Source organism: Amphibalanus amphitrite, unplaced genomic scaffold (assembly GCF_019059575.1).
Source record: "Amphibalanus amphitrite isolate SeventyFive unplaced genomic scaffold, NRLGWU_Aamphi_draft 000142F_arrow, whole genome shotgun sequence".
NCBI lineage: Eukaryota > Metazoa > Arthropoda > Thecostraca > Balanomorpha > Balanidae > Amphibalanus > Amphibalanus amphitrite.
In genome coordinates, this window is record NW_024881637.1 from 26,361 (window position 1) to 53,789 (window position 27,429).

At 48.5% G+C, this 27,429-nt stretch overlaps 1 protein-coding gene across 5 annotated transcripts in view; it reads left to right on the plus strand.

The window, feature by feature from the left end:
* Positions 1-27,429, plus strand: part of LOC122382537 (glutamate receptor ionotropic, NMDA 2B-like) — an 82,986-nt gene that overhangs the window by 13,988 nt on the left and 41,569 nt on the right. For all 5 annotated transcript variants that reach the window (XM_043368004.1, XM_043368002.1, XM_043368006.1 and 2 more), the window contains exons 7-15: positions 1,227-1,404; positions 21,719-21,854; positions 22,364-22,474; positions 22,850-22,968; positions 23,264-23,411; positions 23,687-23,786; positions 24,263-24,346; positions 24,621-24,730; positions 24,879-24,991. In XM_043368004.1, the coding sequence (XP_043223939.1) occupies positions 1,227-1,404; positions 21,719-21,854; positions 22,364-22,474; positions 22,850-22,968; positions 23,264-23,411; positions 23,687-23,786; positions 24,263-24,346; positions 24,621-24,730; positions 24,879-24,991 (1,099 nt within the window). The remainder of the gene's footprint in view (positions 1-1,226; positions 1,405-21,718; positions 21,855-22,363; positions 22,475-22,849; positions 22,969-23,263; positions 23,412-23,686; positions 23,787-24,262; positions 24,347-24,620; positions 24,731-24,878; positions 24,992-27,429) is intronic.

Sequence of the window (27,429 nt, forward strand, 5' to 3'; positions counted from 1 at the left end):
TGTAGCCGCCAATGACCTAATAACATCCTGCGACTTTCAAAGGCCTACGTCATCTACTGTAGCTCTGACACTGTGGCAAAGTTGCAAAAAAGGGACTTGAGGTTGGGTCATTCAAAGTGACCTGGTGACCTGACCTTAAAAGTTAGGAGGTTCAAACTGACTCACCATGTGTAAAATTGATGAGAGAATAGTCTAGCCAAATGTTTTTTCGCTATTCACGAAAAACCTGCATTAACCTGGTGCGCGGGTTAATGCAGCCGAAGGTAGGGGACACTGGGTTTGTAAGAAATCAGTCCAAAACTGTGAGTTGGACAGGTGCATAAAGTTAGAAATTTTACCATTAACTTGTACCGGTTCTTCTGACCTGGTGACCTGACGCAAGGTCACCTGGACCTGAAATTTTTAGGTTATCTGTAAAAAGGCTGCCCCATAGGCTGTGGAAATTTACGCCATCTTTGAAAAACCTTAGGGGTGTGGGGTCGCATCGACCCCCTGCCAGGGCGAGGGTTAAGTTCACTTAAAAATTCGGAAAATTCTAAGTTCACAAATGGTGACCAATTATACTCTTCGATGCACACGAACGTGCTAAGTTCACTGGTGCTTTTCTTTTTGCTGAACAAAAACTTTTGACCTGGTTTAGAGAAATGTTTACCTACATTTCTACCCCCAAACCCCCTCCAAATATTGACCTAGAGCAACTTAATTTGCACAGATGCGAGATCTCCTATGGACCCATCCACCCTGTAAATTTGATGTTTATAAGTGCCATAGGAGCTCCTATGGCACTTAGATCTCCAGGGGGGCTTACCACCCCTCCCCTCCGGCCGTCCGCGTCATGAAAAAGACCCTGGCCTGATGAGGATTAAAATGATATACCTACTGCCGTATATCATTTGTATATCGCTATCGTATCGTACAGCTGTATATCGCTGATATACTGCTGGTGCGATGACTGTTTCTCATGTCGATAGGTGGCGCATATGTCGTACGATAATTTAGCTGAATTATTGGTAAGACCCATATAAGACGACCCAATAACATCATAACATTTGAATAGTCAAAATGAGCAGAACTACGCCAAATGATAAATAAGTGGTTAGGTTTTTCTGTATATTCCCAGCTGTGAGACATCAATGGACATTTAAGACAGTAGTGTAGGTAACTAAAAGATGAGGGGTAGTAGGTGGTCGGTTGGGGCAGTCTCTGACACGGGCTGACCGCTGCAGGACTGCATTTCGAGACGAGCAGCATGGAGGTGATGAAGCAGATCGGACGCGCCCTGGAGGTGTTTATTCGTGGCGCAGAGCTGTTCTTCAAGGCGTACAACCACAGCAAGCTGAGTCCTCAGCTCTCCTGCGAGGGACACGGCGAGGTCCGCTGGGATCACGGAGAGCTCTTCTACAGGTCAGTTAGTCCGCTGGGATCATGGAGAGCTCTTATACAGGTCAGATAACTGGCGTTATCTTTAGTTAACACCGTAACGCTGTCGGCATCGTGTGCTCCGTTCATCAGTGTTGGCTGTTTATCGGCCGCCCGTCTCTCTCGCTCTCCAGTGTATCCCATTTACCTTACTGGCGATACAAGGAGAGAAAGAAACGAGCGACGAGGGAGATGGTGGAACTTGGAAGGGATAAACGAATAGAAAAGGGGCAAGCTGGTCGGATGGGGTGGGTGGCGGAACCCCGCTTCGGCGGAGCCGCCGCGCCGCCCGGAGCCGCCAGCCCGCACTGAGGCTCGCTCCCCTCGCGCTCGCCCGTCCACCGGCCGCGCTACGGCCCCTCCGGCGCGGTCAGGTCAAGGTCACCGAACACCGGCCCGTACAGTGCGGCCCCGTCATAGGCTTACGGGCGCGCAAGAGCAATGATGCTACGTTACCGTTAACTGGCATTTAGCTCACTGGATTTACAGGTAGGTACCTTACAGGCAATGCATTCCCATGTGTCACGGTTGGGGTGCTGCTGCACGTGCGCACGTGCAGGGGTCATTTCCAGGTCTCAAGAACGATTGCGCCAATTGCTCTCAAATTTGGCACATCGCTAGAGACCGGTTAGTAGAGTGCCGAGCATAAGTCGCTTGGAGGTACCCCCTCGCAATTCCGCATGAGCAGGGCTCACCCTCTCGCTCGCTTCGTTTGTCGCCCCGAAAGGCGTTTAACCCTCGCCGGACCTATTGGTTTTCTACATACGCGCCGGCCGAGGGGGGGGGGGGCACGACCCCCCATCCCCTCACCGTTTCAAACCCTGGTGGAGCTAGCGCGTCGCAGAAAAAACGAGCGTGTGCACCGTTACGAGACGCAGAGATTGATACCCGATTTTAAGGTCGTAGGTCAACCGGTGACCTCTGAAGTCTGAGGTCAGGTCAAGTGCCCTAAGGTACGGTACCGTATTTGGCGAATAACTTCGTAACAAACGGCTGCAGAGCCGCGATTTTGGCAGCATCGTGTTCGCCTTGCTCAGGCGCGTCGAATGATATACTTTTTGTTTGGATGAGGTCAACTTAGGGTGTTGACCTCAGGTCACGGTCAGGTCAGCGCCCCCAGGTCACAAAAATGCTTTAAATAAGTCATGTCGCATATCATTTGATTTGGCAGGTCTTCCTGAGCCCATTGGTGACTTCCCCAACTCGCTAGCTCAAATTGATTGGGAGTTATTGACGAAAAACTAATATGACCCTAATGACGGATGCGAAATCAATGATGAATGCAGCATAACCAATACCAAGGTACGCAAAAAACTGGTGGCGTAGTAAAAAAACAGCCTCCCAAAAGCCTCCTCCCGTCCGCTGAGCAATCGTTAAGGATTTTAATCTCGCGACCGTATGGCGCCCTCCCTGGGTGAGGTGGCGCCCTCCAAACCCTTGCCCCCCCCCCCTTCGCGATTTTCTAAGTACACCGCTGACCACAACTAATTGTTAAATGTTCAAATGGTTGCTAAATTCGAATTAAGCTCTAAAAACTAGCCTACAAACATGTAAAACTCGAAAAAGTGAACTGAGGTCACCAAAGATCAATGACCTGACCTGACCTTCAGTTGACCTCGACATCCACCCTAATGCATGGGAGCAACATCAACTCACATGTTTGAACGTTTGAAACCACGAAAAGCTTGCAAACGTGCGGCTAATGCGAGCCGATATACGCCGAATCGCGATTCCGGTCAAACATGGCCTCAAGAATTAGGTCACAGGTCAAAGGTCACTTGGGTCCATTTCCTGGGTCCATTTCCATGGGCGGGGACAGGCCTCTCACCGACCCGGCTGCACCGCTGGCAGTGTGCGAGCGGGGCGCAGCGGGCCACTCGGCCGGTGGTCCATTATTCTATTTGCGACCGAGCGCCACGCCGTCCGGCCCATGTCGATACGCATACTGATGAGAGGGCCGGCCGGCCGGCGACGCTTGTAGGACTGCAGTCCGGTCGGCCGCCAGCACTGTCAGGCCGGGAGAAATTGGGCGACCACCACTGTCAGGGACGGGACACTGGACAGCCAGCACTCTCAGGACGCACCATACAGCAGGGAGTAGGTAAGCAGGCTTTGCTTCATAGAGGTTCTACAGAGTGTCTTCTATTAACCATTGCATGTATGGGGGGGGGATCGGATGGACCCCCCATGCTTTTCGCAAATAACACGCGCAAAAAACGGCCTATCGCAACGAAACTTTCAGTACGCTCGAGTTGATCAAATTTACACCTACTCTGAAAATTTGATGACCCTGACCTAAGTGACATTTGACCTGTGACCTATTTCTCAAAGTCACGAAGACATCATCTGTGATCAAACGTTACATGATAATCGTGATCAGCACCCCGAAAACCCCTTAGCAGCCACATTTTACGACGAGTTAACAGATCTCGATTTTCCCGACTTTTGGGTCATTGATCTGACCTGGAAGGCTAGCTAATGACCTAGGACCTTAAAATTGGGTATTATCGGCTTCCTCTCGTGACGGGCAACACCATCGTTGTTTCTGCGAAAGCTCTAGCTCGATCAGGGGCCAAACACGAGGGGGTCGTACCAACCTCCCCTTGTGCCGTTGAAGGACGCAAAACGGCCTGCGCCGGCGAGGGTTAAAATTGGGTATCATCGTCTTCCTCTCGTCACGGGCAGGATTATCGTTTTTTCCGCGAAGTTCTAGCTCGACCAGGAGTCAAACGGCAAAAGGGGTCCCCGTCCAACGGACCCCCTCCTACTATACACTCGCGGCTGGCAAAAATACCAATACAAGGAGCCTGCAGGCCACGGTACTGCAAGTTTCGTGTTAATTTCTTCGACCAGCGGCTAAGAATATACTGAAGAAGAGCGGGAAGGGGCTTTGTAGAACCCCCGTCAGTCAAGCGGGTTAAGGCGCGAAAAGATTAAGTAGCACACTTACGGAATGAGCAGATGTTGGTTTGATGCTTGATCAAGCTTGAGTAACGAGTGCTTATGTTTGTGTGTTTGCGTGTTGTATGTAGGAAATGAGGGGACGGGTGCTAATGCTACAGCGTAGAATAAACAGGCGTGTATGCTTACAGGCGCGACTGCGAGCTTGTTTGCTCGGAGCTCATAAAAACAGAAGCACAGCGTCATACGAAGAAACAGCCGTACCTTCCTAGATACTATTTATCATCGTACATAAAGAGGCAATGCTGAGCATCGCTGGATCGCAGGTTCTTTGAAGAAGAAAAAAAGCAACCGCACATACCACAAAGAAAGATCGTCGATGACGTCACCAGTGGAGTCTGCGCCATTGATTTGCTCTGAGAAACAAGTTTGACATCGGCGCTTCGAAGGGTCAGGGCACAACAGAGGAAAACGCATTGTCCTGTTTTACATTTTACTCAGCTTGCCGTAATGTTGACGTCATGCGGTCGTAGGTGACTTCCTTGTTCGAATCAGCACCGTTGATTTGCCCCACATAGGCCGTTTTCACGACGTAACTTTCGCGGTGGAACCTATTTGATACCTGGAAGGTACCAACCCTTTAAGGCCTTAGAATCCTTACAACTTAAGTCTTTTGCCTTCAAAATATTTTTAAAAATTGTAATCCAGGCGATTTTGGCCAACAAATCGCTTATTTATTTACAAACAAGTCCATTTTCGGTTCTAGTAGCCCACTTTTCGACTATGAGGGATCAAATCAGCCTGGCAACTACATAGATACCCGGCTTCTGTTTCACCGGCCCGACGCTGCGGTGGTGACCGGACGCAACAAATCCGCCGCTGCCTGAGCAGTGACTTTGACTTCCGCCGTCTGCTGCGGCTCCAAAGCCAAGCCAGCGTGGAATTGGGAGAGCTCGGTCACCCGCAGCTGGCAGCTCAGTATATTTCCTTATCATTGTACTAGCATTATATAGATATGCTTATTTCATAAACGTGCTTACGCCCTACGTGAGCGGTAAACCCTTAGATAAAATAAATTAATGTAATATTAAGTAGAAAAACAGCAAATTAACGGGCCACTTATTCGAAATGTAGAAAACCCACTACAAAAAAAACTCCCAAAATTCCTGAGGCATCAAATGAAACTACTAAAATTGCTGAGGCATCAAAGGACCAAACAGGCATCTATTAGGTACCCGCTATTCCGTCGTGAAAACGGCTATAATAAATTTGGGATCGATGCTCCAACGGGGCCTGATCATAAACATCTGTAAAAGTTGCAGTAACGAATTGGGAGCTGAATGAACCGACAGCTGCAAGTTATTAAAACTTGGTTTGAAAACTTGGTTAAAACTTGGTTTGAAAGGTGCGGGCCGTCCAAACTGGCACGCCCCTGCGTGTGTGGACTCGTGGCTCCCTGCGGGGTGACAGGCGACAGCTACTGCTGCCATATCAGCCCACTGCCCCGGTGAGCACTGTCGAGGCCAGGGGCGTCGCAGGTGATTGTCCGGGAACGGCAGCCGCTCGGTGGACGTATGTACAGCCCTCTGCAAACTGCGTGGTAGGTATTCTTTTTTCGACAAAACCGAGAATAAGGCGAATACCATGCAATCGGTCATTCGGAAATCGTAACAGCAAGACGCGCGCGGCGCGAGACTCCGCACCTTAGATTGGCATAATCATCGTACTAATTTTCCATCCATTTTGGCAAAAAAACCCGAAAGTTTATATTTGCCCCCAAAACAAACTTTTGCATTTTGTTGCCACACAAGGCGCATACTCTGTTTAGTGATAGACCTAATCGAAGGAGTGGAGCATGGCGCATCTATCTGCAGTGACTTCCGACCAATTGATAGCATAACCTTTGAGTTATTATCGGTATTAACGAAAAAAGAATACCTACCACGCAGTCTGCTGAGGGCTGTACATATAGGACTCTGCGAGATCTCGCCTTTTGCAGGCCCCAATACCATTTAACTGAAAGAAACTAGTTAAATGTGATGTAACCAACGCATGAAAAAACGCATATGAAAACGGCCTAGGCAGTTTGAAACGGCCTGATATTTCAGGCGGTTTGAAAACGGCCGGCTTTTTCAGGCCGTTTTCAAACGGCCTGACTGGGCCAGGCCGTTTGCAAACGGACTGGATTTTCATACGGTCTGTAACATATAGGTATGCTAATAGATGCTGAATTTATAGCATGATTTTCGACGTGATAAATAAAAGCGCTGATAGGCAGGTATATAACACTGAATTCGGTGCTAAACATCGATAAACAGGAACCATCTGTGATCGATCGTCTTGACAAGGAACAGTCTGATCGCATACTGGACGCACTGCAGATTTATTTGCTTGTCTAAATCAGACACGCACCCTGGCACAATGTTTTGGCACTTGGGCCTGCCGCAGCAGCCCACATGATCTGCACGACGGACTTGCGAAGATCCCTTTAGATAAATTACAAAGATGTCGGGGCTGCGTTTCGACCGAGATCGTCCGAGGTGACCTGCTTCCACTGAGGCCGATTTCATGTTCAGCTTAGCGACAGATGAATTATATCCTCTGTCCTTCTCGAGAGAAGGGGACTTGAACCCCGTTGTCAGGTGGCGGCATTTTGACGGGTGATAGCGATCGAGATTGGAGATTTAGGCGGAGTCACGAGATATCGGTTCACTTCACTGGACACTGCAGCAGAGGCTCGCACTCGGGAATGTACTTCTTTATAGTTATTGTGCTACATTTTCCTTTAGTTACTATACAAGTTGTATATCAACATGTGAAATTTTCAGCCATGTAGGTAGATATCTTATGCAGCGACGAATATGACTGCAGACTGCAGTTATTGATTGCATAAACGAAATGATCCGATAAATGTTGCATTACGTTTACTTCCTGCCGCTCAATCTTTCGCATTTCAATGAATCTTTCTCATTTTCATGAAGCTCTGCTCGCGCATCGCTGTCGTTGAGTGACGGTATTGCCCATGAATTGCAGTGTTTTTTTTCGCTCAACTATACATACACACCAATGTGTTGAAGAAAGGCGGGCGAACCCAGGCCATAGCCTAGCTGTGATAACGGTCGAACGGTAAAAGCTCGCACTACTGCCTCTCTTCTTCCTGGCGTGCAATGCGGCCAAAATAATTCGATTAGCGCTGGTCGCCGCGGAGGGCGACAAAGGCTGGCGATGATGGAGCAGCTGCCTCCTCTTGCCCTATCAATCTGCGCGTGGCCATGTCTTCTTTTCCGGGCGAGATGAATGGCGAATAAATGTTTTTGTAAGTAAGAAGGCACTATGCACAAGCACAGAAGGCATTATGTACTCACGTACCTTACAATTGCATATAAGGGATTATTCAACGGGGAAAATGTGCCCTTAAAATGACCTTATTTTTGAAAAATCAATATATTTAATGGATGTAACTTACACTCAAATGTTTAAAAATGCACTGAGGGATAATTTGCCTTTCATGTGGTAGGTATGTAATAAAAGCTAGGTATATAGCAAACTATAGGGGAAGGTAGGGAATGGCGAATCCCTAAGCTCTTGTGCATACCAGGAGAAACCTGTGGCAATAAACTTGCTGTCTTAACCCTCGCCCGTAGGTATTGGTGTTTTTCCAGCCGCGAACGTATATGTAAGGGGGGGTCCGTTGGACCCCCTAAGGGGGGGGGGGGTCCGTTGGACCCCCTTGCCGTTTCGCCCCTGATCGAGCTAGAGCTTCGCGGAAAAAAACGAGCGTGTTGCCCGTGACGAGAGGAAGCCGATGATATCCGATTTTAAGGTCCTAGGTCATTGGTTGACTTTGCAGGTCAGGTCAATGACCCAAAAGTCGGGAAAATCGGGACCTGTTAGAACGTCGTAAAGTGTGGCTGCTATGGTTTTTTCGGGGTGCTGATCACGAATATCATGTTAGTTTTGATCACCAATGATGTATTCATGCATTTAGTCCAGGTCGGGTCAGGTCAGGTCAGGTCAACCAGTAGGGTTCCTGCCGGGTATTCCCAGTAGGTGTCAACCGCCTCTGACAGCTTCGTAACATGTTACGAAGGCACCAAACTAACTTAAATAATATGGCGTTTTCCTAGCTTTTCACAGTACTTTGAACTATTGGCTATAAAATTGTGTGATACATATATCATTTTCAGAGCGATATTTTGACAAAAGAAACGTTTTTCGTTATATGTCACTGAAATAGTAAACATCCCTCAGCAACACAAAAAACGTATGTTGAGGCACAGAGCAGCATATTTTAATAAATCCAGCCGGTTTCAAAGCTCCGACCGAATTGGTGGGAGGGATGGGAATGCGTGAGTTCCAACCGGCGCCCTGCTGGGGGCAGACTGGTGTTTGATTCATCTGTGATTGAATCGATTGGATTGAATCAAACAAAATTTGTTTTTTTTTTTATAAATTTAGTCCGAATGGTTGAATGGGTCGATTTGAGGAATCAGAGTCCGCACTAAGCATAGCTTGTTGTGCTGACCCTGACCCCACCACCCGATCGCGCAATTCCAGTTGTATGGCAGAATTTTGTCCGAACGTTTAACGTGCCCTCACGACTGGACACGGCCCCCTCCGCTCACTCACGTTACCTGGCTTCTGTGCGGCCCCTGCCACAGACACGCACGCCATTACACGTAGGAGCTAAATGTGGCCGCCCGCACCGGGGCTTGAACCGGGCTCTCACTACCGGCTAAGCGTCGAATTCCGGCGCTTTAATCCACTCGGCCACGGAGGGGACAAAATCAAAGAGGTGAATCAAAAAGGTTTGATTCACCGTCAGGATGGTTTGATTCACAAACCATGATTGAATCAAACGCATTGGGAATCAGGGTTGATTGAATAAAAAAAATAATGATTCAGGAACTTAAAAAAATTGAAGTGAACGAACATAGTTCATTATCAACAAATATTTACACTACTGTCATTACATGACAACAAAAAGAACACAACAAATACAATACTATCCCTGATATTTTGTATATTTTATCTTTTGAATCAAAAAAGAATCATTCAAAAAAATTTGGCTGGCTGCCTGACCCACATAATCGCATTTGTCATGTAAAATGGACCATAAAACATGAATCACACGACACTTTCATATTGTGACCCCCAGTGACCTGACCTCTGTGACCTGACCTGGTATCAGTGACCTCAGATAGCCAAGTATGTGTTTGACGAGCAATGTACCGTCGATGGTTTTCAATAACTTACCAATTTACTCGATTTCACAACACATTTCTTGAAATGCCTGTGAACGGTGAAAATCCGACCTTTGACCTGACCTGTGACGTCATTGTATATCTTGAAATTTCAATATCGAGAACCTAAGGTCAGGTCAATTTTGCGACCTCCCCATTTTAAGTCAATGGGAGAAAATTGAAAGTCGCCTTTTTTAGACGGAAGTCATTATATAAACACTAAAACACCGAATCACTAGTATCTTTGACACATTGAACATGAAAATGGCACCCGTGACCCTTTTTAGCGATGAAAACACACAAGTTGTGTTTGGCTTGACGATACGGATCGACTAATATGTAATTTGACCCTTACCGGTCAGGTCATGGCCTTGACCTGTGGTCAAATTTTCAAGTTGACCTTTCAAGGTCAAGTGATAATTCATTCGACGCGTCTTGACGAGAGGAACACGATGCTGGTAAAAAAAGTTCGTGCAAGGTTTGAGTCAGAAGTTATTGCAGAAAAACCGTTTCCGAAAAATTGGCTTTTTTGGCAGTTTTTGCCCCCTGCAGGCAAAACCGTTGACCGTAGGTAAAATCCGAGGGGGGACTTCTCAGAAAGAACGTTAATAGGGCTATCAAATGAGCTTTTCCGCGGCGCTGTAGCTATATTAGTTTCCGAGCTGTGCGTCAATTAGTTGAAAATTGTCGACATCTGACCTACAAATCGGCGAATTTTGGCGTTTAATGACCTCTGGAGTCTGGTTACCTGACCTTTGACCTGATCAAAAAAGTGACCAACGTAATTTCTTCCTTATTTTTTACGCTCTTTCGAACACCGCCTTCCGCGTATCGCTACGTGGCCCATGCCTACCAGGGCGTGGAAATCCAGGACTCCCAGCCGGGCGCGGGTTAATTAATATGCTAATTACGATGACTGCATAGTGCATAGCAATGTTTATTATTGCTTTTCGCTGCTTGCTACCGCTATTCTCAATTGTGGTCTGACTCAACGGTGGTCAACCAATGTAGGTACCTACCTAATTTACACTAAGAAGGCTTAGAAATACCTTACCATGAAACTCATAAGCAGTGGCAACTTTCTCACTCAGCTTTGTCCAGGAACTGAACATTTGCCCATCAGTAGAGGTGTCAACGGACGGTGCAGATTGAGTTAGTAGTTTATTGATCGAGCTTCCTGCGGCGTGATCAGTTAGCATCATTCCACAACATGCTTCACGTGTTTCGTATATGTATACCTACCTAAGTCTATCTAAAAAATATACACGCATCTCACTTGTTGCTGTCCGAATAAAGATGTTTTGGTTCTGCGCGGTAATCAGTATTAGCGGTAAAACACGCCTACAATCAGGAGGCCTCTGTCCATCACTGGCCCTCGTCAGCTCTCCTCTCATCCGTGTCAATATTTGCGCATCTCACCGGCTGCTATGACATTATCAATGGCGTTGCCGCCGGCGCGGGTGACGGCCGACGAATCTCCGGCGGGGTGGTGCGCGCGGGCTCGACGGATGCCGCGAGCATACAGGCGGGGCGGACTCTGTGGGTCGGGCCGCTGCAGCTCCCTAGTGCGGCGGCTGCCGGCTCGGGAATTAGTGAGCGGCCGTAGACGCTCCGGAGCGGAACGGCGCGAGTTCCGGCGCCGCCGCGCCCTCGGCCGTGGCGCGGCCGGCTCCCTGACGGCTCAGCTCTGGCGGCCGGCTGACTGGCCGCTGCAGACTCCCCGCTCTGCCCCGCCTCTCGGCCACCAGCCGGATCAATACACCGCGGGCGGCCGACCCAGCTGCCGGACGGCGCCGTTGAAATTCTGCACATTGCCGGCGAACCGAGGCCAGCCGTCTGTGTCCCGTTCGGGTCGCAGGACTGGCGGGGACGACTGGACTCTCACAGGAGCAGCATGGCGATGGGCTGCAGCAACTACACCGGCAGGACAAAAATGGTAATTGGGCCGGAGAAGAGGGAGATTCCACACGAGAAGAGATGTCTTCGGTCCGTTGGAGCCAGAAGCAATCCAACGCTGTTGGCATACAGCAGAGATTTGCTTGCTCGGTGAGCCGGAATGATCAGACTTATTGTGCGCTAGATAAGGGGCGACTCGCGAGCTATGTGCCGAGGCTGATTGATAACGCTATCGGCAAACATATTTTTTTTTGCATTCTTGGGATATGTGATCAAAGAGACACGCCTATTAGTGATTGCGATACGGACTTTTCACTCGAGGTGTGTTGCGGAAAGTTTCGCTATCAAAAATCGATTTTAGAGCTAATTATTTCCGTAAATCTGAACCTTTATTTTCGTCCCGTATAGGTACAATTGTAAAATCTCGCAAGGAATTTCAAATAAAACAAAATGGGTAATGGCAAAATTCAAAGAATGTACTTTCTGGATGAAGGATGTAAAGAAGTCGTCTGCCCTAGCTTGTTTATTCACAGCCCGTTGCTGAGAGGCCAACACACCTGAGGGAGACAATACACTGAGTCACCGTTGAGGTCCAACACTACACCCCTCCTCAGGTCAACACAGGGAGCTGCAGCACAGCCATTAAGTGATGTGGAGCTTGAGGCTCAACACTACACCCCTCATCAGGTCCAACAACACAACACCAGCGGTGGCCGCGCTTTTTTTTTCTGCCCTAGCTTGTTTTTTCACAGCCCGTTGCTGAGAGGCCAACACACCTGAGGGAGACAATACACTGAGTCACCGTTGAGGTCCAACACTACAAAGGACAATCGTATGCCTACATAAAAAATTCAAATACATTAATTTGAAGAAAAAATACAGTTGAGACTTACGCTGAGTTTATTATAGTTGAGGGTAAAACGGGACAAGAAGTTTATCTTACTCGCTCTTTCGCTCCAATTGAACCAGAGCCTCGTGGAAATCCGTGCATGTGCGCCGTTACGAGCCGGAACGACTGATCCCCGACTTTAAGATGTCAGGTCAACCATTGACCACCGATGTCAGGTCAACCATTGACCACCAATGTAAGGTCAACCACTTATAGCTGAGTTAATGTCGAGTTTCCCAAGGCAAGGGTTCGGTTTTTGGTGAATAACTCGAATAACGTGTTTTATGATTAGGCTGTGGAGTGATGTTGATACTTTTTGCTGGAGAAAGGTCAGCTTAGGATGTTGACCTGAGGTCAAGGTTAGGCCACGGCCTCTCAGGTCACGAAGCTGATCAACGGAGGTCACATCCTGCATCTCTTGAATTGATAGTTCTTCCTGAGTTCGTTGATGGGCTTCCCGGCTCTCGAGTTAAATTCGATCGGGGATTGTTGATGAAGAACTCCGATGACTTGAGTGTCGTCATATATGACTTCAAGCATGATCAATAATGCGAATTTCAAGCACCAGACCTTTCGAAAAGTGCATCAAATCACCTTTCGTATGCTCGGATAGTGTGATCTCATTTCCGGCGCACAAAATAGTGGTTTCAAAATTGTTTTCCTCTCACTTACCTAGGTACTAAAAATGTCGAAGTAACTTGACCCGACCTGACCTCAGATGGCCGTTGGCGACGCAGTCCTCCATCGCGCTAATAGCCTGCATCTCCAGTCCCTCACCACCATTAGGCCAATGGCCCGCTCCATCTTGTGTGCGCGCCCACTCGGCAACGATGTGCCACCGTGACCCCGGCGACGGCGGGGGGGGGGGGGGGCTAACGAGCCGAACAGCGCCGTCACCCCTCCCTCCATTCGGGCCGGCTACCTGACGGGGCGCCATAAAAGGGTAGTGATCTGTCGCACACCGTAGTGTTGGTCTGTGTGGAAGGAGGCGAGCCCACCGCGCCCCGAACGGCGCCGACTTGGCCAGGGGGTAGGTGCCGGAGACGTTCCCTCAGCGGGGCTGCAGGGGAACGAAACAGACCGAAACCCGGAGCCGCTCCGCGTGCAGACTGCTGCGGTCCCGTACTGTACGGTAATGGCCGGCGGCGCTCTGGAAGCCGGGTGGCAGACACTATGTGGAGGCCGGGGCGGCGGCAATAGACGGTCAGCCGGTCGGCTGGTCGTTAGAGCTGCGGCCAGCGCCGGCTGGCGGGAATGGGATCCGGACCCGGGCGCTCGGAGCGCGGCCCCCGGCGGCGGCCTCGTATACGACCCGGTATACCGAGCCAGCACCGCCCGTCGGCGGATCGGCGCGGCGAGGCGACCGGGGGCAGCCGCCGGCACGGGCCGCCGCCGACACCCGGATGGCACCGGTACCTTGGACTCATGATGGCATTTTTGTGGTTAACCCGCCCTGTGTTTGGGGGGAGGAGGACGTTTTTACCCCTCGCCCTATCTCTCAGGTTTTTTTTTCTCGCGAATATATATATATATCCCGCGCCCTGCTGGGGGTCCTGGATTTCCACGCCCTGCTGGGGGGGGGGGGGTGTTTGAACACCCCCCCCTTCTAACTCGGCTCCTGGGCCACGTAGCGATACGCAGAAGGCGGCGTTCGAAAGAGCGTCAAAAATAATGAGGAAATCACTTCAGTCAATTTTTTGGTCAGGTCAAAGGTCAGGCCACCAGAGGTCATTGAAGGCAAAATTTCGCCGATTTCCAGGTCGAAGGTCGACAATTTCCAAGAAGCCAACGCATAACTCGGGAACCAATAGAGCTACAGCGCCGCGGAAAAGCGCATTCGATAGCCCTATTAACGCCCTTTCTGAGTAATTCTCTCAGATTTGACCTAACGTCAACGGTTTTGCCTGCAGGGGGCAAAAAGTGCAAAAATAGCCGATTTTTTCGGAAACAGTTTTTCTGCAATAACTTTTGACCCAAGCCTTGTACGAGCTTAATTTTACCGGCATCGTGTTCCTCTCGTCAAGACGCATCGAATGAACTATAACTTGACCTTGAAAGGTCAACTTGAAAATTTGACCTCAGGTCAAGGTCATGACCTGACCGGAAAGGGTCATGTTGCATATCAGTCGATCCGTATCGTCGAGCTGAACACATCTAAGGCGTTTTCATCGCTCTAGCATGCCTCTATCAAAAGTTATTTGCGAAAAACTGTTAGATACCATTCGTGACCTAAGATGACCTCAGGGCATAAACAGGGATCACGGACACCATTTTCATGTTCAGTGTGTCTAAACCACTTGTAATTCAGTGTTTGGGAGTGTTTATAATGTCTTTCGTCCAAAAGAGGCGCATTTCAATTTTCTCCCATTGACTTATAATGGGGAGGTCGCAAAATTGACCTGACCTTAGGTCATCGATATCAAAATTCTGAGATATACATTTTGTACATGCTATTGCTCTTAGCAATCGCTGAAAGTTTCAAAGCAATCGGTCACTCATGGTAGCTATGACAGACATTGAAACTTTTTATGAGGTGAGGTCACTTCAAGTGACCTGGTGACCTGACCTTGAATGACCTTGGTCTGAAATTTTCACAACATGTGTAGAATTGATGTATGATAAGGTGTACCAAAAACGGCGGCGCTCCGCGCCGCCGTTTTTGAGATATTCGCGAAAAACCACAAGGGGGGGTGTTCAAACACCCCCCCCCCAGCAGGGCGCGGGATATATATATGTTACGGGTCATATGCTAACTTGGGCAGTATGCAAACTACCCGGGCAGTATGCAAACTACCCAACAGCCCGGGCAGTATGCATACCGCCCGGGTAGTATGCATACTACCCGACCCCTTGGGCAGTATGCATACCGCCCGGGCAGTTTGCATACTGCCCGGGTAGTATGCATACTACCCACCTTTTCTCTCACGGGCAAGATGTTTACTCGGGCAATATGCTGACCGTGGCCCGTGAGACTAGTTCATGCAATAGCTCACATATACATGTCAATGGCAGACGCTTTAACCCGCTCCGGGGCGGTGCTCGGCGCCAGTCGTGCCGGGCTGGATGGCGGGTTGAACACCCCTGCTCGACTCCCGTGCCACTTAGCGGAACAGAAGTAAGCGGCATGTAAGATGCGGTAACCGGCATTCGAAATAGCGTCAAAGATCATGACGAAAGTGCCCTAGTCATTTTTAAGGCCAGGTCAAAGAATAGGGCAACAGAGGTCATCAAAGATCAAATTTCGTCTTTTTCATTTTTTTTTTTTATAAATTCGCCCATAACTCAGAAGATAGGAGAGCTACAGCGCCGCAGAAAGACTCGTTCGATAGCTCTGTTAGCGTTTTCTGGAATAAGTACTCAAAGTTGATTTAAGTTCCAAATTTGACCTGAGGTCAAGGTCATGACCTGACATGAAAAGGTCATGTTGTTTATCAGCCGCTCCTTATCGTCGAACTGAACACATCTAAGGTTGTTTACATGACCATCGCTCCAACACGTCTCCATAAAAAAAAAATGGTAAAAGAACTGCTGAAGACCTTTTATGACCTGATATGACCTCATGGTCATAAAAAGGGGTCACAAGTGCAATTTTATTTCGATTCAGTGCGTCATGTTTACCTGTATGTAACCCGATGTTTGAGAGTGTTTAGAATGACGTTCAGCAAAAGGGGCGTCCTTCAACTTTCTCCTGTCAACTTTTTAGGGAGACTGTGCAATATTGACTTGACCTAAAAGTCATCGGTATGATGTCAACATTCAAATACATGCCTTTTGAGCCTAATGTTACACTTATTAGTCGCTTAAAGTTTCAAAGCGATCGTCAGGTCGGTGTAGCTATGGCGAGCATTCCAACCTTTTCTGGGGTAAGGTCACTTGACCTGACTTGGTAACCCGACCATAACAACTTGTAACGTCTTACATGTAAATGGTTTCATGTAACATTAGCTATTGAAACTATGATAGCGCCCTCTACAGGTCCAAGTGTCAAACCAAAGCCAGCGAGTGATGGCACTACAGATATGCCGTCATTTCAGATGAAAGTGACTTGTTGGCCGCTGGCAATGAAATTCAATGAAATTCTGGGGAAATATTTTAAATTTTTATATTCAAAACATTATTTCACTCTTTGATCGATAAATCACGTTTGACGGGAAAAAAGACTTCGCGATTAAACTACGTTACTTTTTTAAAGTTAGTCCGAACCTTTTGAATAGAAGGATTCACAGGGACAGAGCCCCCGCTAAGCGAAGCTTGTTGTGGTAACCCTGCCCTCTACCCTCCGATCGCGCAATGCCGGTTCTATGGCAGAATTTGGAGTCCAAAGTTTAAAGTGCGCACAGAGCCGCGCACGGCCGGTCCTCTTACCGACTTCGCTTGGCTGCGGGCTACGGCCTGCCACAAACCGTCATATCTGTAAGGATGCTCATTAAACGTCAATCGCCCGTCGCGCTTCGAACCCGGACTGTTATAACCGGAAACGCGTGCTCTCACCACGCGGAGTCCAACGCTCTACCGACTGAGCTACGGGACCGGCAAATACTTATAGAGCCATTAATACTTTTTAAAATGGACATGGAATACACAACTTCAAGACAAGAAGCGGGCAGTATGCAAACTGCCCAAGTTTTTGGGCGGTATGCATACTGCCCAAGGGGTCGGGTAGTATGCATACTACCCGGGCGGTATGCATACTGCCCGGGCTGTTGGGTAGTTTGCATACTGCCCGGGTAGTTTGCATACTGCCCAAGTTAGCATATGACCCGTAACATATATATATATATATATATATATATATATATATATATATATATATATATATATATATATATATATATATATATATATATATATATATATATATATATATATATATATATATATATATATATATATATATATATATATTTATATATATTTATATATATTTATATATATTTATATATATATATATATATATATATATATATATATATATATATATATATATTTATATATATTATATATATTTATATATATATATATATATATATATATATATATATATATATATATATATATATATATATATATATATATATATATATATATATATATATATATATAAGATAACGGCGGCGCACACCAATTCCTGCATCTTTTCTGCATATATTGTGAGAGTTTCAGACCAAGGTCGTTCAAGGTCAGGTCGCCAGGTCACGTCAAGTAAGTGACTTTACCTAATAAAAATTCAATGCCTGCCATAGCTACATCGAATAACCAATCGCTTAGAAACCTTCAGCGATTGATAAGAATGCCAGTATGCATAAAATTTATATCTTGGGATTTTAATATCTTTGACCTAGGGTCAGGTCCATTTTGCGACCTCTCATTTAGTAGGTAAGTAAATGTGAGAAAATTGAAATGCGCCTCTTTTGGACGAACGTCGTTCTCAACACTCTCAAACTTCGGTTTGTGGGTAAACATGACATCTTGAATCTAAAAATTGCAACTGTGACCCCTATTTGTGCCCCTGAGGTCATCTCACTTCATTAAAGGTCCCCAGGCTCAGTTTTTGACAATAACTTTTGATAGGGACATGCTAGAGCGGTGAAAGCACCTCAGATGTGCTGGCAGCTCGACGATACGGATCGAAATTAAATGAATGAAATTGGCAAAACTTGACCTTTGATGGCCTCTGGCGACCTGACCTAAACAAGACATGATTATTTTTCATAATTGTCCAAGAAAAACCAGAGATTGGTTACTTATAAAAAATGATGCGTCTTTAGTGAAGTTTGCGAAGCGGATGGGCAATAGTAACTATCTTATTGCTAGTTTTGTATTTTGTTTTGTCCGATGAAATGCAGCTATTATTCGATCAGTTCATTGACTAAGTACCCTTTTCCTTTGTTTTTGTAAGTGCATGTGCAGCATTTCCCTCTTAACCCTCGCCGGACCTATTGGTTTTCTACATACGCGCCGGCCGAGGGGGGGGGGGGGCGGGTACGACCCCCCTCGCCGTTTCGCCCCTGGTGGAGCTAGCGCGTCGCGGAAAACACGAGCGTGTGCGCCGTTACGAGACGCAGAGATTGGTACCCGATTTTAAGGTCCTAGGTCAACCGGTGACCTCTGAGGTCAGGTCAAGTGCCCCAAGGTACGGTTCAGTTTTTGGTGAATAACTTCGCAAAAAACGGCCGCAGAGCGCCGATTTTGGCAGCATCGTGTTCGTCTCGCTCAGGCGCGTCGAATGATATACTTTTTGTCCGGGTCAGGTCAACTTGGGGTGTTGACCTCAGGTCAAGGTCAGGTCAGCACCCCCAGGTCACGAAGTTGGTCGAAAGGGGTCATGTCGCATATCATTCGATTCGGCAGGTCTTCCTGAGTCCATTGGTGGCTTTCCCGGCTCGCTAGCTCAATTTGATCAAGAGTTATTGACGAAAAACTAATATGACCTTGATGACGTCATAAATGACGTCACGCAAGGTCAACATTGCAAAAGTGACGCATCTAACCTTGCAAGGAGTGCATAAAATCACGATTCTGTGTGCTTGAGATAGTTGGAGATCGTTCCCGGCGCCAGAATAGCAGTTTGAATTTTTCCCCATTGACTTATAATGGTGAGGTCACGAAAATGACCTGACCTCATATGACCTTTAGGAAAAATCCGAGATATACAAGTTGTGAGACTCATAATGGATACTAGATCCTGCAAGTTTCATTTCCCTGTGATATCTCCTCTGGCAGTGAGGGCGTTGCGAAGTTGCGACATCTGAAGACCGTGCAGAGGTTCACTTATGACGTCATAGGTCAGTGACCTGACCTGACCCAAAAATGCGGTTGGTGTCAAAAGATGCGGCTTGGATCAAAGGTCAGGTATGCCAAGTTTCAGCTCTCTATCGCCAGCGTGTTCGGAGCTATCGCGAAAAAACCCTATGGGGGGGGGCGGCACCCGCCCCCCCCTCGGCCGGCGAGGGTTAACCCTCGCCCTGGCAGGGGGGGGGTCGATGCGACCCCCCTAAGGTTTTTCGAAGATAGCGTAAAAACGGCGGCGCGCAGCGCCGCCAAATTTGGCACAGCCTATGGGGCAACCTTTTTACATATGACCTGAAAATTTCAGGTCCAGGTGACCTTGGGTCAGGTCACCAGGTCAGAAAAACCGGTACAAGGTCATGGTCAAATTTCAATTTTCTTTTTGCACCTGTCCAACCCACAGTTTTGAAATGATTTCCTTCAAACTTTCAGGATGTGCTAAGTTCACCGAATTGTAAAACATATCGTTCGGGTTTTTTTTTGAGGTCAATGGCCTGAGGTCAGTTAGAGATCATTACGTCGTAATGTTAGGCCTATGGGAAAATACTAAATTCGGAAAATACTGGATATATCCGCTTCGTTCTATCACTTTTGTGCTTTGAAACCACAGTAAGTAACAGCAGGTCACTTGGTGCTTCTTTTTTTTGGTGTACTTATCCATGGGTCAGGTCAAATGAGGTCAACTGAGGTCAAATGACGTTTTTGCCAATAACTTGGCACATAATGACGCTAGAGCTTAAAAAGTGGTATCATTGTGTTCCTGGTGATCAGCCGAATCGAATGATATGCGATATGATGCAATTTGGTTAACTTGAACTTAATTTATCAATTTAAGTTTACTTAAAATTTAAGAAAAACTTTAAGTACACTTAAGCAAGCTAAGAAGTATATCATTCGACGCGCCTTGACGTGCTGAGTTCACTGGTGCTTTTCTTTTTGCTCTATCTTAATTAGATCAAAAGTTATAAGCAAAAAACTTTTGACCTGTTGTTAGCGAAATTTTTACATTTATACCCCCCAAAACCCCCCTAGATATTAACCTAGAGCAACCAAATTTGCACAGGGGCGAGAAATCCAGGGGGTCCACCTACCTACCAAATTTGGTGCTTCTAGGTGCCATAGGAGCCAATCGCGAGGGGGGTCGCATCGACCCCCCCTGCCAGGCCGTGTTATGAAAAATGCCCTGCCAGGGCGAGGGTTAAATGACGCCATAATGAGCTGCGTTACAACTGCAGTTTTATTTGGACATATTTATGCGTGGATGGACGCAAACTTGTAAGACGCCCAGGTAGCTGTGGCCTGTGGGGAAAGGCGCCCCTACGTCAAGCCAAAGGTCGCAGTGATAAAGTGTCTCATATGGAAAATCTGAGGTAGATAGTTACCTACAGGTTGTGAAGGCTTGAAAGCTTGCTACAACCTGTGAGTTTCATCTCTACGAAAGATAGCTTCGCACTGAGAGCATTTCGACTTTTTGGACAAAGCAGAGGCTTCCTTGCAACGTGACCACCATATGAAAGCGTCACAGCTCAGTAGCATAGCCTGACATAAAAAACTTTTGGTGTCAAAAGATCCTCATTGAATCAAAGTTCAGTTATGCCAATTATTAGCCCTTTATCTCTAACGCGTTCCAAGCAACCGTGAGCCGTTAAATTTTAGTGCATCTTCCGCAACGGAGTGGGCATCCTACCCACCCACGGGTTAAGATGCCCGAAATGACTTGTTCGAGGAAAACGCGCATTATCCCTAACAAACATAATCTGCTGGGGTTATGTGGAATTCATCAATTGGCAAAAGGAATAGGCAAATAAAACCGCTTACTTAGCGACAAACCTCAAGTTTGTCCGTGAGAGCATTTTTCGCTTAACGGGCCGACCTGCCCCACTCTCCCCTATCAATCGTTCATGTATGTAGTCTTGTTCTCATTATACGAGTAAGTATGTACCTACCTCCGTGCACGAGGCCCACGGAGCCGGGGTCGGGTCGGGGTCGGTCGGAGCGTGTCGGGCTTCCCGGCGCCGCGGCGGCGGTGGCGGGATCGATGCTGGGCTCTCGGCGCCGTGATGACACGACACCCGGGCAGCGCCGATCACTCCGGAGAAACTAATGGTCACGGTAATGGGGGCCCGACCCCATATACGACCCAACAGTGCGGCCAACAAAACAGCGCTAACTTTGACCTCAGGTCAACATCATAGAAGTGTCGCATTTGACGCGAATGAGCATGGTAACACGATAATGTCAAAATTGCTGCGTTATCGTGTTAACCATGCTTGGCGAAGTTGTCTGTTTATATAAAAAAACTATACGTACATACCCTTGCTTGGGACCTTTGACCTGGCCCCTGAGGTCACCGGCTTACCGGAGAACTTGAAATCGGATACCCCCTATCATAGATAACATGAATCATGTTATTTATGCACCTATCAATCGTTACGTCTGTCAGCGACGCACACCTGCGTTTTTCCACAGAGCTCAATAAGGCGTGAGACGGCAATGTATTCTCTGAGCGCGATTGCGAAGTTTGTGTCGTACGCCGGCAAAGGTTGCTTGATTGGAATTGTAATGTCTCCTATGTTGGCAGACATCTGTTGAACGTGAGTTTTCGGCTGGACGAGGTGCCCGACTACCTTGCGTTCAACTCGGACGGCACGGTCAAGTCGGCGCAGCTGAAAATCATGAACTTGCGACGAGGGAACAGTGCCAAACAGTGGGAGGAGGTCAGTGCCCAACAGTGGGAGGAGGTCAGTGCCCAACAGTGGGAGGAGGTCAGTGCCAAACAGTCGAGGTCCTCTAAATAAATTTTGTAATAGTGGATGCATGTAGATTCAAAACATTATTTGTCGTGAGATAACAATGTTCGTATGTTGTTGTTAAATGGTGAAACTCAAGCCAGCATAGTCGGGGGCATAATCCAAGTGGCAGCTAAGTATAGAGGACTGTAGGCAACTAGGAATATCACTCCGATACTTACATCCAACGGACGCCACTACACCGGCTTAGCTTTTCAGCTTCTGATAATTCCCATCACCTACTTCATCCCTATAGGCGGGGCCGGGGTGCCCCTGACCGCCGCCACCCCGGCCCCTGGGGTGCCCCTGGCCGCCGTCCCCCACCCCCGCCATGGGTCTGGGGTGCCCCTGGCCGCCACTGTCGCCGCGCCTGGGCGATGGCTGCTGCAGCCGGTCGATGTCGGCCATTGTTCACGCTGGCCCCGGCTCTCCGGCAGATCGGCACCTGGCGCGCCGACCAGGCCGACCAGCTCAACATCAAGGACATCGTCTGGCCGGGCCTGTCGCACGTGCCGCCAGAGGGCGTGCCGGAAAAGTTCCACCTCAAGGTGCGCCCCCCCCCCCCCGCCAAACGGCCGCCCCACCGTTCACATCGGACGTCCGCTATATGGCAGATTCCATTGTGCTGAGAGGGTGACCGTGTGTAGCGCTGAACTGGACTCCTACAGCCAGTTGCCACTTGCCAGTCACTCCCGCGTGAGCAGCTGGCGGTCGCGCACCGGCTGCACGGGTACCGGCTGTACGGGTACCGGCTATACGGGTACCGGCTGTACGGGGACCGGCTGTACGGGGACCGGCTGTACGGGGACCGGCTGTACGGGTACCGGCTGTACGGGTGCCGGCTGTACGGGTGCCGGCTGTACGGGTACCGGCTGTACGGGGACCGGCTGTACGGGGACCGCTGACAGTAGTCGTGCCGGCAGATTCTGTTCCTCGAGGAGTCTCCGTACGTGATTCTCGGCATGCCGGACCCCATCACGGGCAAGTGCAGCGCCAACCGCGGCGTGCTCTGCAGGATCGCGCCAGAAGCCGACATCGAGGGGTAAGGACCGAGGACATACCTACCTGCTGACCCCAGTCCAGCATTACACATGTTCGTCATTTATACCGCACTCATGTGCTTTTAAAACAGGACATTTTTATTCATCTTACGAAAACCCATTGAACTCGCAACTGATATGTTTTACATTACATAATAAATCTACAAAAGCAAGCAAAAAGGCGTTAAAATTGTTTTCTATGTAAAACGAAGCTGAGTCCCAGACACGTTAGTTTTCTGGAACCGGTATGGATAGATTCATAATGCAGTGTGTTACCCCCTCACTGCCTGTTGGCAGCATGAACCTAACGGTCGCTCAGAGGAACTCATCGCTCTACCAGTGCTGCTCCGGCTTCTGCATTGACCTGCTGGAAAAGTTTGCCAAGGACCTTATATTTACATACGATCTGGTGCGGGTGGACGACGGCAAATGGGGAACCATTGAGGTAAAGCACTTAGCCCTGCGCCCATTCTCTCTCTCTCTCTCTCTCTCTCTCTCTCTCTCTCTCTCTCTCTCTCTCTCTCTCTCTCTCTCTCTCTCTCTCTCTCTCTCTCTCTCTCTCTCTCTCCAGTCTATCTCGTCTGTCTATCGCGCACCCTCCCGGTCGTTAACGTTTGTATGCGCTCTGATGGCGCTAAGTCAGTGGACAGTGTGTGCACAGCTGGGTGGGGCGTTTACGGTCCGGTCCATGGCGCTGTACGGAGTGCTCTGTCCTTCCAGAACGGCTCCTGGACGGGACTGGTGAGCGCCCTGATGAACAGGAAGGGCGACATGGTCATCACGTCGTTCAACATCAACTCCGACAGGGAGAGCGTCATCGGTATGGCAGACGTCTCCGCCGCTACACCGAACGGAAACAGCACTAGTCATAGTCACGGGCTTCAGCCAAAGCACTCACACGATTGAAATTAGGTATTGGTTACATAACATAGAAAAGTAACAGATACTATCTGTGCATGTGTGCGAGCTGCTTCTCGTGAAAACACAGACAGGTGATACCTCTACCTCTATACCTAATTATACCATAGGTGTGAATGTATTTATTCGGATGCTATCAGTCGCTTTTCTTAGGCTGTCTCAGCTCGTTGTTTTCCTGCAGGAAGCCTACAAAACTGTAGGCACCCACTTTCTGAGCCCTCAGCATGCCATATTTATATCATGCTAATAACCCCTAGGTTTTTTTCCTCGTTGTGTCTGTTGCGAAACTTTGTTTTTTACTTTGCTAGGAAACGTTACTACTTTTCGACCTCCATTTATCAAAATGTTGCTGTGTAACGCGATCATATTTTATTTCAGACTTTAGTGTGCCATTTCTGGAGACGGGAACAACGATATTGGTGGCAAAGCGGACGGGGATCATCTCGCCGACTGCGTTCCTGGGTAACTGCCTCACCCGGTGTTAGATGTGTCCGTGTTTCAGTGTTTCCCGTGAGTTTCCCAGTGACAATTCTGCTGTCCAACCGAACTGGCTGGCCTCTGTGACGACTCTGTGTGCTCCCTCTCAGAGCTGTTCCACTCTGTGTGCTCCCTCTCAGAGCCGTTCTACTCTGTGTGCTCCCTCTCAGAGCTGTTCCACTCTGTGTGCTCCCTCTCAGAGCCGTTCTACTCTGTGTGCTCCCGCTGCAGAGCCGTCTGACTGTGTGTGCTGTTGCAGAGCCGTTCGACACGGCCTCCTGGACGCTGGTGGCGTTCGTGGCCATTCACGCCACGGCGCTCACCATCTTCCTGTTCGAGTGGCTCAGTCCGTCCGGATACAACATGAAGGTCAGCCAGACACCAGCGTCGGCACCATGCAGTTCAATCCACTCTGACCATGGTCGGTTTGTTGTTTTTATGAGGCGACTGTCCTGTCAGCCGCTGTATGTGCGTTGTCCTCCGTGTGCTGACTGGTGTTGGTTTCGTGCGCCGGCAGACGGTGGCGCCGCGGGACCACAAGTTCTCGCTGTTCCGCACCTACTGGCTGGTGTGGGCCATCCTGTTCCAGGCCGCCGTGCACACGGACTGTCCGCGCGGTCTGACCGCCAGGTGAGGCTCGGCCACGGACGGTCACACTGTGGCTGTGGCCGCCGACCGCCGCAGCGGCCACCGCCGAGAGACCGGCCGCCGGACGGCATCTGACCGCACTCCGGCCGAACTGAATGCCACTGACAGGCACTGAGCCAGATGGCCGTGCGCCTTCAGGATTATTAGAACTCTGCTCTTGTAGTGAAGTAGTGCACAAGGCATAAAATCAGTATATTATTGGTGGGCACAGCAAATGATGTGTGGTGTGGAGGAAGCGGAGCACAGTGCCAACGATAGGCCACGCCGCCGCGCCCTTTTAGGGGAAGATGGGAAGATAGAGAACACCGCCATGGACACGGGAACCGTGGGGGCAATGGGGGCAGACTGCCCCCACAACTTGAAGGCTGTGGGGGGGGGCGACGTCCCCGCAACTTGAAGGCGTGGGGGCGACGCCGCCCCCACAACTTAACTGAATGTTTTCGCTAAATATTTGTTTTTGTTTAAGCTTAACACGCGCAGTGGAAGGGGGGAGGGGCGGATTTCGCCCACCCCTCCTGTTTTTCGCCAATAACTCGCGCCGCAAACATAATATTAATGTGAAATTCTGGCTACCTGTCTAGAATTGAATTGCGGATCTTCTCGTGCAAGAAATAAGAAAATGGTTTGCAACTTTTCTACTAATAGCGGTGTAAAGTCACGCATCACCTCATAATCACCTCAACTGAAAAGCCACGATGCTTGTGGATGTTGTTGTATGTAGGGGAGACCCGGGAGGTATGGGCCCCCTGGAGGTATGGGCCATCGCAGTTTTGAAGAAGTGTTGCGTATTTTTACACATTTGACCGCGTAAACTGGTAGCAGCCATTCCGTTATACAACCCACGTGATTTCCAAAATTTTCCTCAGTCTTCTTTGGCAATGAGCGGTGATAAAGCGTTTTTGCCCTCTTCGAGTAAAATACGGTACATACAGAAAATTCGTGATAAATCTGAACCAGGCTCGCTTTATGATGTCACACCATCGGTGATATAAAGTTTAAAGCATGCAAATTAAGACTGGACAGACAATTTGAAGCTTTCTTGCAAGTTTATGAGCTGAGATGCTACGCACATTCTGGCGTCCTAACCGGGAGGTTCGGGCCACCCACCCCCATTGATCCTAAATCAATAAAATGATGCTTTCATTGAGTGTCCTCTTCAGTAACTTTTATTTTTGTCGCGCAAGGTCGAAAATTTAACTACAAATTTCATTCGAACAGAAAAATATTATTTATCTTATTTCATGGAGCATGATTGAGGTTACCAAAAGACATATGTGCCCATGTGACCCCCATGAAGTAAGCTGTTGGCCGCTTATGCGGTTCCTGGGCTCTAAGAGAGATCAAGGAAGATACCAGCTACGAGTATTGTTCTCATTATCGAGAATATGATATCTCATATTTCATAATGAGATATCTCACATTTCATATCTCATAAAAAGAATATGAAACATGGCACCGGCCCATACCTCCCGGGCCATGGCCCATACCTCCCGGTGTATTTTGATGGATCGAAAAAGCGCATGATTTATTGAAAGTTATCTCGAGACAAAATGGGTAATGCCGGATTCCTAATATCAGGCACACTTTGCAGGCGAAAGGCAATTTCACGTATATAGAGTGAAAAACTGGGTCTAGCCACTTCCCACTGGAAGAAAATTGCCTTTTCACAAAACCGGCCCATACCTCCCGGGTCTCCCCTAGGTATAAAAAAAAACATCCCGCCGCCGCAGCGGCGCGGCGGCGCGGCGGCCGGCGCTAGCCGTTACGCGCCGCCTGAATTGTAGGCTGTGCCGGGCCGGGACGGTTCCATCTTTACATCGCGCTCATTACCGCTGATTATATTCGATTCGCGTCAAATTTGGTGAGAAGACTAAGAAATGTACAGGCAACCTTATGGTCAAAGAATTTTGAAAATCGGCCGGTAAAAACTTGAGTTATGAGTGTGTAAACACAAATTGTGATTGCCGCTTTTTCCGCGTCCGCCGATCCCGCTTCAGCCGTCGACATCTTACCCTTAGCAGGCTTCTAACTGCCATATTTATTGCTTAACTAGAAACTCACCCTACATATTCAAAAATGTATGTTCTTTCGTATAGTGAAAGACAAGCGGCTGCGCCACTTGCTTTGCTGCGTGGTAGAAAAAAAAATGCGGCACCAGCCAATTTGCTTTCGAATGGTGTTTGATTCATGTCGATGTGTCGTCTAGAAGCATAGATATGGACGGAAATGTGAAGATAATTTAAAAAAGAACTGTTCTGAGGGCGTTGTTGGATGAAATTTGGGTGATACGGGGTCAAGACGGGTCAAAGGGGTCAGCCCCGGTCACTTTGGGTCAGGCCAGCTCACATAGGTCACCTCTCGTCCGCTGGGATCAGCCCGGGCCACTGTTCTGCTTTTGCCTCCACCACTACCCTTACCCC